Raw genomic sequence first — 12325 nt, 5'->3', positions numbered from 1 at the left:
TGAGCAATTATCAAAGCTATAATTATCCGACAAATCTCTGAAAGGAGCGACGAATGAACAGAAAACCAAATATGAATTTGTGCTATTAACACTTTCGAAAGAATAATCCCAGTGCAGAATTGACAAAATCGAAAAATGTTGTTTAACAATTTTCGAAGTTTTACCTATTTAAAAATATATTTTTGAAGTTTTATTTTCAAATTTTAAAAAATGACGAAATTATAAAATATTTTCAAGAACCTACATTGTTAATACTGAAATTTCGAGTACAGAAAAAATAAAAGAGATGAACAGAAAAAATTATATTGCAAAATAAAAATATAATAAATAATTGAGAATGGAAGTTATTTTATATAAACTACAGATTTAATGTTTGTGTATAAAATAGTTCAACATATTGTAAAATACAAAATTACAAAATGTAAATATCTACTCGTTTATTTGTATTAAATTCTTATAAGTGCAAATATAAATAAGAGTGACATATTGTATTTTATGATAAATAATTAAAAAAGTTAGTTTCCAAAGAGTCTGGATTCTTGGGTGGTCCAAATTTTTATACTTCTACTGTACATATGAAGCAGATAAATGCCTGTAGTCTCTAAGAAGCTGAAGTTAATATCTTTAAATTTTCAATTTTTATAGCTCTCACGAATATAAAATGAACTATAATAATATCGAATTCCTTCTTGATCGCGTGCTATCATTTGTTAAATCATATTTTGTATTTTTTATTCCGAGAGGGGCTAGAGCCATATACTTTCATAATTTAATTTATTTTTTCCTGTCTGTAAAATGACATCATTCGTCGCAATTATGGCAGCTATAAAGCTATTTTTTTTAGACGGATATTATATAAAGACACCTAGCTCCTACAATAATTATTACTATATTCGTCAAACATTACCAAAAACCTAGAATCATACAATATACTGATTTAAAGAAAAAAATTTCCAAAGAGGGCTGAGAAAAGATCTTTCAGACCAGAAGACCCCCTTAATACGTTCGAGGACAGTAAAAATTTTGATGAGCTGCTAAAATAGACGGGCGATTTACAGGTGTTGTAATTTTTCTTAATTTACGCTAGCTAAAAGCAATTTTTTAAATACTTAAAGACAAAATAAAATGAAAATACTGAAAGTTAGCTATTGCATTAAAGTGCATAATAATTTAAAATAATAAAACTATACAGGGTGTTCGGCCACCCCTGGAAAAAATTTTAATGGGAGATTCTAGAGACCAAAATAAGACGAAAATCAAGAATATCAATTTCTTGATTGAGGCCTCGTTAAAAAGTTATTAAAAAATTAAATTAAAAAATTTCAAATCCTTCTGAAAAAATTATTTTTGGTTGCGGGGGGCGATTACAATCATTTTTGTTTATTACACATACCCCCGAAATCCTACGCATTTTCGAGAAAAAAAATTTCCTTACCGAAAAAATAACCTGAGGCCAGAAATGCTAGCCTGAAATTTCATGCGTATCTTTAAAATGTCGTAACTTCTGAACGGATTATGGGATTTTAATGTTACAAACGGCAAACAACGCGTATTTTGATGAAAAATATGTAGAAATTTTAACAATATTGAAAAAGTTGTTCCTTGATCGCGTAAAATTAGGAAAACACCATAAAAATGGTCCAATTTTCAAACGGCCATATCTCCTATAATAGTCACCATATTTCAATGAAACTTTTTTCTGAAATAGAGCTCCATGGGCACCTACAAAAAAGTTATAGACAACTTTTCTGTAAAGCGTCAAACAAATTTATTAAAAATGAAAAACTAATTTTTAAGAAAAATCGACAAGGGGGTAGATAGGTGCCTAAATTTTAAATAGGTGCCTAAACAAATCGTTCTGAAAAAATTATTTTCGGTTGCGTGGATCAATTACAATTATTTATCAATTACAAAAATTTAGTACGGGCGGAACTTTAAATGTTAATAATTCTTTAACGAATTCTCCATCAACAAATTCGTATTCTTAATTTTAATCCTATTTTGGCCTCTAGAATCTTCCATTAAAATTTTTCCCAGGGGTGGCTGAACACTGTGTATAGAATGCGTGATAATATAGCTTATAAATTTGAATGCAAAGAGAATGACCCTCTAAACCAAAATACTCTCTTAAAGGGTAAGACCACTGTAAAAACCTGAAAATCTAAAATAGAGCGTTTTTCTGCGATTCTTTTTGTATGGATGGAAAAGTAAGAGGATAATAATATTCAAGAAAGTTATTAATCATGTCGTTAAGTGTTAAAAAAGAAATATTTATTCAAAAACAGTGCAAAATGACGACGCTGAAGTCAGTCTCGCGTGGCGTGTTTTGAATTTGAGGTGTTCTACGGTACGCAGTGTAACTGACGCGTATCTGGAAAAAAATAAACTTTTCTCTTAATCTACATGAGTATAAATACGTAGGGGATTTTTGGAACATTAATTTTTGTGTGATTGGCGAGCATTTAAAATAGAAAGAAAATACAAATTTTGTACAAAAAATGGGGCAATCATTTCTCAATAAATAATGTAAAAATTAACTTATCAAAGATCTCCTACGTATTTCTCTAGCTATATTCACGTAGATTAAGCGAAAATTTTTTGTTTTTTTTCTAAATACAAAGTCAGTTACACTGCGTGCCGCAGAGCGCCTCACATTCAAAACACGCCTCGCGAAAATGGTTCCAGCGTCGTCATTTTGTACTATTTTTGAATAAGTATTTTTTTCTTAACACGTATCGACATGGTTAATAACATTCTTGAATATTATTATCCTCTTAAAAACAAAAAAACAAAAAAAACGCTTTATTTCAGGTTTTTACAGTGGTCTTACCCCTTAAGGAAATTACGATAAGTGTAGAGAAGAGGAAAAAAAGGCGATGTTTACGCACTAAGGGGGAAAGAAAGCCAGAAGAGCGAGGAAAGCGGAAGGTAAAGGAGTTCATCGTTTAACGGTAGAATCTCGAGGACCTCGGCGAGCTCCCCCGTCGTTTCATCCCGTTTGACACACTTACGGAGACCTCGCATGATCGCCTTCTGAGTGCAAGGTCGGCCAGTTACCATTAAATCTCATGTAATGAAACATCACCGGTTATCTCTTGCTCCCGTAGGATTCTACTTATATGGTTCTCATCGTTGGCATTTATTTTTTTTTTTTCACTTTTGTCTGCTGCAGCGTGCAATTAAAGAAACACGGGCGGTATTCCAAGCATGACAATCGGGGCAGAGATAGACAGGATTTTATTCGAATAAGACACGACGAATAAAAACTCTATAGCGATGTTATTCCCAACGTTTATTCAATTAAATAGTTGTTTGGATATGTTTTTATTTCATTGTATGTTTTTTGTGAAATAAAGAACATCATAATTTGTTTACATTTTATTCGTTATTTTAGACAAGAATTTTTTTCGAATTCGTTGTAACTAGAGCTGGGACTTTTTGTTGAATTACTTGTTTGTACAATATTTGAGCATGTCAGAGGTATGTACATATGTCGAATAAATGTCAAATATTATCTCGATATTTGTTTATTTGAATACTATTTGAATATTTAACTATTAAAATATTCGACTACAATAGGTTTTCGAATAACAGAAAAATGGAAGACTTGTTTATTTGTTTATAAAAGAAATATTAACAATTTATGCACTATTTAAATTTATGCTTTACATATAAATGTGAAAGTTGAATTTGATAATTGGACCATTTTTCACAGACTTCTAAAAGTATTAGCGACTAAATTAATCAACAAAACAATACACTAGGTTTGATAGAACAATGTTTGTACTTATTTAAAATGTCTCCAGCATTTATTATTTTAAACTTTCGTTCTGAAACGCCGCGTTCTTCGAATAATATTATTTACATATAGTGCAAATATAAATAATAATAATAATCGAATAGTAATATTTGAATTTCATTCGTAGTGTTTGATAATTTTTTAAATATTATGAAAACTATTCAAATAATTCCAGCTCTAATTCTAAACGGTAATTGTCCGAATAATTTAATATTTGAATATTTTGTAGGTATATGATTATTTTAAATATTATTATTCAAATAATATAATATTCATACATCTACACAACATAATGAGGATACTAGTGATGTATTTAAATATGTCGTACGTATACACACCTTACCATCGGTTGGTTCGGGTCACGCATGTGAATGAACCGTTGCAATGAGTGAAATCGATGATTCTTAGAAGGTCAATAATCTGCGTGTACGTAAACCCGTCTTGAGCAAAATGCAATCTAACGATTAACGATTATATGATTAAAATTTACGATCCCATATACAGGGTATTCAGTTACCACTGAGAAAAATTGTAATGGGAGATTCTAGAGGCCAAAATAAGATGAAAATCAAGAATATCAATTTCTTGATTGAGGCCTCGTTAAAAAGTTATTAAAAAATTAAATTAAAAAATTTCAAATCCTTCTGAAAAAATCATTTTTGGTTGCGGGGGGCGATTATAATAATTTTTGGTGAATAGACATCCCCCGAAATCCTACCCACTTTCGAGAAAAAAATTCGCGTAGGTGTGAAATTTTTAAACGAAATTAAAAAATTTCAAATCATACTAAAAACAATATATTTAGTTGCAGGAGGCAATTACAATCGTTTTTGGTCAATAGACATACCTTCGAAATTCTAACCACTTTCGAGAAAAAAATTCGAGTAAATATTGAAATTTTTAAACGAAATTAAAAAATTTCAAATCATACTAAAAAAACTATATTTAGTTATAGGGATCAATTACAAGCATTTTTGGTGAATACACATACCCCTGAAATCCTACCCACTTTCGAGAAAAAAATTCGGGTAGGTGTGAAAGCTGATAAAATTAAAATATTTCAAATCGTTCTGAAAAAATTATTTTCGGTTGCAGGGGGCAATTACAAGCATTTTTGGTGAATGCACATATCCCTGAAATCCTACCCACTCTCGAGAAAAAAATTCGAGTAAATACTGAAATTTTTAAACGAAATTAAAAAATTTCAAATCATACTAAAAAAACTATATTTAGTTATAGGGATCAATTACAAGCATTTTTGGTGAATACACATACCCCTGAAATCCTACCCACTTTCAAGAAAAATACTCGAGTATACTATATTGAAATTTTTAAACGAAATTAAAAAATTTCAAATCATAGTAAAAAAATTATATTTAGTTACAGAGGTGAATTACAAGCATTTTTGGTGAATAGACGTGCTCCGAAATCCTACGCTTTCGAGAAAAAAATTGTTTATTGAAAATCTAACGTGGAGCCAGAAATGGTTCTCTGAAATTTCACATGAATCTTTAAAATGTCATAACTCCTGAACGGATTTGAGGATTTTATTTTTTCAAGATGCAAACCACGCAGATTTTCGTGGAGAATATGTAGAAATTCTAACAATGTTGAAAAAATTGCTCCTTGACACCGTAAAGCGAGAAAAACCTCCTAAAACTGGACCAATTTCAAAAGGCCATAACTCCTACAATAGTAAAGGTATCTAATTGAAACTTTTTTCTGAAGTAGAGCTCATGGGAACCTATAAAAAAGTATTAAACAACTTTTCTGTAGGGTATCAATTAAAATTACTAAAAATCAAAAATAAATTTTTAAGAATTGACAGGGGGTTGCTTCAATTCGGCGAAAAAAAAAATTTCAAATCGTGCTGGAAAAATTATTTTTAGCTGAGGGGGTCAATTACAATTATTTTTAGCTGAGGGGGTCAATTACAATTATTTTTGGCCATTAGACATACCCTCGAAATCCTACCCATTTGCAAGAAAAAAATTCAGTTCAGGCGGAACTTTGAACGTTAATAACTTTTTAACGAAGCCTCAATCAAGACATTGATATTCTTAATTTTCGTCTTATTTTGGCCTCTAGAATCTCCCATTAAAATTTTTCCCAGCGGTGGCTAAACACCCTGTATAACTACCGAAAAATATATTTAAAATCTGTAAGACGAGAGACATCACCCAAGTATCATACTCCAATTTTTATGAAAGTTAGTATACTGACAAAACATTGAAAAATATTAGACATATGTTTTTTCAGCTTCTGATATTTATGTTCGGGAGCTGTTTTTCACTCCGAATGTTGGGGTTGGAAAACACATTTCCTTAAGTGTCTCGGGAACTAATGAAAACGGATAAATATTTTAAATGTAAGAAATGTATAGTTATGGGCAATAAGATGGTATAATTGAAAATATCGCTAAGTCATAGGTGACGCCATTATTTTCGATTAAATGGTTTTTTTTACAAATATTTCTCATGAAACAGGTTTTTTTTAGCTGACAGTTAATTAAATTAATCAACAGACTATGCGCATTAATTTGTATATTTTCCCAAATTTTAATTTTTCGTAATAATGAGAAAGAACATAAAGTTTTCTCAAGTGTTTTCTCATCTATATTCATTGACATATTAATTTACAAACTCAGTAAGACAGTAAAGACAAAGTGTATTTATAGTCTTTAGTCTAATTTATAACATGAAAGATAAAATTAAAACTAATTGTACTTATATTGTAACTAATTGTATTGCTGCACAACTAAAGAATACAATGAAAAATGTTTGAATGCTTGTAATAAAATGTTTAAACGTTCATGGTGGAACATTTGAACACCTGCTGTGATAAAGTAATATCGTAACGTAAAATATGAAATATTGCATTTCCAATGGTTATGATTTAACACTTATACACTAACACTCGCAATCCTGCGTATTTTTGAGAAAAAAAATCAGTACGGGTGGAAATTTAAACGTTAATAACTTTTTAACGAAGCCTCCATCAACAAATTAGTATTCTTGATTTTCGTCTTATTTTGGCCTCTAGAATCTCCCATTAAAATTTTTCCCAAGGGTAGTCGATCACCCTGTATATGAACGAGTCGGTCACGACAACGACGCATTTGCACGGACCGTATATTAATTTAACAAGATTAGAACCATTTATACATAGCCGAGCGAAGGATAAAGAAATAAGTGCTGGAAAGTTTCACTGTCTTCGTCGCGAATGGTAATACCGTGTTTAACAAAGACGGCAAAACATTCTGTAAATAAATAAGTTTCATTTAAATTTGTTTTAAATGCTTCGACCGTTACTCCTTGTCGTTCTCCTTGGCAATAAAAATATATAATTGTATTGTTCGATGAATTAAAATTAAATTTTTAATATAATTCGAAGAGTTTCGTAAGAAACTTGTTATCAGAATTGATAATTGTGAAATCGATTAATCGTCAAAGACGTAACTTAATACAATAAGTATTGGCATCTGACGTGGGGTGACAGATATCGGTAAAAGTACATTTTTTCTCTCGATACAAATAATCATTATAGACTCGCTGTGAGTGATTCGATCGAGGATAAACTTGATTCAGTTTCTCGTAATGCTCTTTCACTAAGAGTTTCCAGGGAAGTGACTCCATAAAGGGAAAGATACTTCCTTCGATTATCCAATTACAAGTTTGTAGATTAAACTTTCGCCAATCCGACGGTTTTACTCGATCCGTTTCATCTGTATCGCTCCTAATCGGGCTAAAGCCGTTAGAAATATTGTCATACTCTAATCTTATCATATTGTTAGTTGATCGCGATAAATCTAGAATACGATGCTTGCTAAGAATATTTCTTGTAAACACTTCTGTTATCATTCCGTTGTCATAATCAGTAAATACATATATAGGTGGATTTTTTACGTAGTATTAGCGGGTAAATAGTATATACAGGGTGTTCGGCCACCCCTGGGAAAAATTTTAATGGAGGATACTAGAGGCCAAAATAAGATGAAAATCAAGAATATCAATTTCCTGACTGAGATTTCATTAAAAAGTTACTAAATTTAAATTAAAAAATTTCAAATCATTCACGGAAAATTATTTTTGGTTGCGGGGCACAATTACAATCATTTTTGGTCATTAGACATACCCTTGGAATCCTAGCCATTATCGAGAAAAAAATTCGAGAAGGTATGAAATTTTTCGACAAAATTTAAAAATTTCAAATCGTTCTGGAAAAATTATTTTCGATTGCGGGGATCATCAATTAAAATCATTTGTGGTCATTAGAACCCTTGAAATCCTAACCATTTTCGAGAAAAAAATTCCTTACCGAAAATATAATCCGAAGTCTGAAATAGTTACCTGAAATTTCATATGCATCTTTGAAACATCATAATTTATGAACGTGTTGGACGATTTTAATGTTTCAAATTGCAATCAACGCGTATTTTGGTGAAGAATATGTGGAAATTCCAAAAATATTCGAAAGGTATCCCTTGTCCCCGCAAAATGTGGAAACCCCAATAAAAATGGTCCAATTTTCAAACAGCCATAACTCCTATAATAGTGAATGTATTGCATTGAAATTTTGGGGAGTAGTAGAGTTCATGGATACCTACAAAAAAGTATTAAACAACTTTTCTGTAGAGCGTCAAACAAATTTTGAAGAAAAATCGACAGGGGGTAGCTGCCTAAATTTTTCGGCGAAAAAAAAATTTCAAATCGGTCTAAAAAAAATACTTTTGGCTACAGGGGTCAATTACAATCATTTCTGGTGAACAGTCATATCCTCGAAATCCTACTCATTTGCTAGAAAAAAATTCGAGAAGGTGTGAAATTTTTCGACAAAATTTAAAAATTTCAAATCGTTCTGGAAATATTATTTTCGATTGCGGGGATCATCAATTAAAATCATTTTTGGTCATTAGAACCCTCGAAATCCTAACCATTTTCGAGAAAAAAATTCCTTACCTAAAATATAATCTGAGGCCTGAAATGGTTACTCGAAATTTCATATGAATCATAATTGAAATATCATAATTCCAAAACGTGTTGGACGATTTTAATGTTTCAAAATGCAAACAACGCGTATTTTGGTGAAGAATATGTGGAAATTCCAAAACTATTCGAAAAATTATCCCTTGTCCTCGCAAAATGTGGAAACCCCAATAAAAATGGTCCAATTTTCAAACAGTCAAAACTCCTACAATAGTGAGCGTATCTCATTGAAATTTAGTAGAGAAGTAGAGCTCATGGATATCTACAAAAAAGTATTAGACAACATTTCCGTACAGCGTGAAACAGATTTATTACAAATGAAAGGCGAATTTGTAAGAAAAATCAACGGGAGGTAGCTGCCTAAATTTTTCGGTGAAAAAAAAAAAATTTAATCGTTCTGGAAAAATTATTTTCGATTGCCGAGGGACAATTAAAATAATTTTTGGTCATTGGAACCCTCGAAATCCTAACCATTTTCGAGAAAAAAATTCAGTACCGAAAATATAATCTGAGATCTGAAATGGTTACCCGAAATTTCATATGAATGTTTGAAACATTATAACTTCTGAACGGATTGAACGATTTCAATGTTTCAAACGGCAAACTACGCGTATTTTGATAAAGAATATGTAGAAATTCTAAAAAAATTCGAAAAGTTGATGCTTAACGCCGGAAAATGAGAAAAACTCCATAAAAATGGTCCAATTTTCAAATAGCCATAACTCCTACAATAGTGAATATATTTCATTGAAATTTTGGGGAGAAGTAGAGATCATGGATATCTACAAAAAAGTATTAAACAACTTTTCTGTAAGGTGTCAAACAAAATTACTAGAAATCAAAAATGAGTTTTTAAGAAAAATCGACAGTGGGTTGCCTAAATTCGACGAAAAAAAAAAATTTCAAATCCTTCTGGAAAAATTATTTTTAGCTAAGGGGGTCAATTGTAATCATTTTTGGTGAATAGACATACCCCCGAAATCCTAGCAATTTTCTAAAAAAAAATTCAGTACGGACGGAACTTTAAATGTTAATAACTTTTTAACGAAGCCTCCATCAACAAATTAGTATTCTCAATTTTCGTCTTATTTTGGCCTCTAGAATCTCCCATTAAAATTTTTCCCAGGGGTGGCCGAACACCCTGTATAATACTATCATTTTCATAAACGTACCATTTCCATACATATTTTGATAAATGCATAATTTTTTAAAGTAACCCTATTTTAATATATAACCTGAACTATTCTTATACATGTTTCTACAATCTAAGCAGTTCTTTAGATATCAGTATCCCGTAGAGTATCGATGATGGCTATCGAACGCGCGTAAAATTACATGACACCAACAACTTTGAACATTAATAATTCAAAAAGGTGGACGAAGGTGGTTATGATTTTTATATATTATCTAAAAGAAAGCAGCCTGGTTCTACAGGTGGAACTTTAAACGTTAATAACTTTTTAACGAAGTTTCAATCAACAAATTGGTATTGTTGATTTTCATCTTATTTTGGCTTCTAGAGTCTCCAATTAAAATTTTTCCCATGGTTGGCCGAATACCCTATATATTTTTTGATGAATTACGCGGGAAAGGGAACAACCGTCGGAGCTGCGAATCGAACGATGACAAGCGTTCGACCGAGAAAGGAAAGAAGCATTAACGTAGGAACGTATCGCGCGAGATAAGAGTCAAGGGTTAACTCCTTGTAAGAGGAGATCAATGACATAAGAAAAAACAGCTTGCAGGATCCCGTTTGCGCTCGTTATGTATCTTAATGCTTCGCGTCACGTCCGTTTTTTCGTAAGAAACGGTTCCGTGTGCTCGTCGCTGTCTCTTGTGCTTCCAATTACTCATCGACGAATGCAAAAAGCTCTTCCCACACATCGCGATTCGTCATCGTGTACCGCGAGGCGAAGTCCATTAACGTTTTATCGCGCACCGAGATTTCGACGAAATCGATCGAGCTCTCGAAAACAGGAGAAGAAAACAAAAGACAGCTGAGGAAACAACTGGACGCTACGAACCAATGGTCGAGAGCAAATGGTCACCGAGCAGCTTTTCTATTTTCGACGACGAGTACGACGCATTCACACACGGGTCCGCCTTTGTCACCGGGTACTTTCGGCGACGCTCGTGATCACCGAAACGAAGAAGACACGTCGAGAGAAAGAAGAGAGTACAGGAAGAAACCAGTCCAGTCCGTTCCACGCCCATATCGTGCACGGAACGATCGCCTTTTTCCCCTATCTCCTTCTCCTTCCTCGTCTTCGCTCTCCACGCGTGCTAGACTCACCTTGATGATCAGCTCGATCTCGGGTACATCGCCGTTGCTGGTGCCATTCTCGTGGCTGTCGTCCGCCATCCTTGAGTACGTTGTTCCGTAGTTAACGGAGGAAAGGCACTCTTTTTGTCGTACACCGTAGTTCACGATCGAACGTAACACGGTTTTTCTCCTTCAACAATAAACTCCAACAGAACACGATGGAAGCTCGCGAAATACTGACGCAGCGCGTGTCGCGCCACGTTTACGACAATGGCGCCGACCTGTGGATGAACTAGCAATTTATCTTTACTGATCCCGGTCGGTATATTAGCAAACTTTCTTTAGACCCGGGAATATTGAAACCTGTGGCCTCGACTCATCGAAAACGTGATCAACACATTGACGACATTATAATTATTAAAACAAAATTCAATTAATTGATTAAAACAAAAGATACAAACACAACAAAATTAGCAGAAAAATATAGTGCTTATAAATCAGTGACCATCGATGTAAAAAACAACGAACGAACAACAGCAAATTATTTAGTAAATGTTACCCTATTAGATCAACGCTAAACAGTTTTATATATTAGTTCGAACTTGATAACAACAAAAATAGTGAAACAAATGCATGCACCGATGAAGTTTTTAAAAATACTATAGGAGACATTTTGAATCAAGAAAAGGACAAAATGTATTCACAGCGAAAATGCATAAAGTTCTCGAGAAAGAACTTATATGTATAATATGAAGCACAAAAGGAATATAACTCCTTTGCGTATTAATGTTTTTCTCCCCAAAATTTCTTGAGAAATTTAAGTCTAGGAAAACTATTACTATAAATCTTTATTATAAATAAATTGCTTATTAATATATGCTTATTATATTTCGAAATTACGTATTAGTAGTCACTAGCAAATATACAGGGTGTTCGGCCACCTATGGGAAAAATTTTAATGGGAGATTCTAGAAGCCAAAATAGGGCGAAAATCTCTCTTTTTCTCTTTTTTTCTCGAAAATACGTAGGATTTTTGGGGTATGTCTATTCACCAAAAATGATTGTAATTGACCTCTGCAACCGAAAATAATTTTTCTAGAATTTTAAATTTTATTTTCCGTCAAAAAATTTAGGCACCTACCCCATGTCGATTTTTCTTAAAAATTCATTTTTCATTTTTAATGATTTTGTTTAACGCCCTACAGAAAAGTTGTTTAATACTTTTTTATAGGTACCCATGAGCTCTACTTTAGAAAAAAGTTTCATTGAAATATATTC

At 32.3% G+C, this 12325-nt stretch overlaps 1 protein-coding gene across 1 annotated transcript in view; it reads right to left on the bottom strand.

The window, feature by feature from the left end:
- Clic (chloride intracellular channel protein 5) overlaps positions 1-11295 on the bottom strand; it is a 61829-nt gene extending 50534 nt beyond the window's left edge. Inside the window, exon 1 of the mRNA XM_076765739.1 lies at positions 11078-11295. Coding sequence (XP_076621854.1) covers positions 11078-11146 — 69 coding nt within the window. The 5' untranslated portion in view covers positions 11147-11295. The remainder of the gene's footprint in view (positions 1-11077) is intronic.
- Between the last annotated feature and the right edge of the window lie 1030 nt (positions 11296-12325).

This window comes from Colletes latitarsis, chromosome 5 (assembly GCF_051014445.1).
Source record: "Colletes latitarsis isolate SP2378_abdomen chromosome 5, iyColLati1, whole genome shotgun sequence".
Lineage (NCBI taxonomy): Eukaryota > Metazoa > Arthropoda > Insecta > Hymenoptera > Colletidae > Colletes > Colletes latitarsis.
The sequence above is the reverse complement of the archived record's forward strand: the minus strand, read 5'-3'. Positions and strand labels throughout refer to the sequence as shown.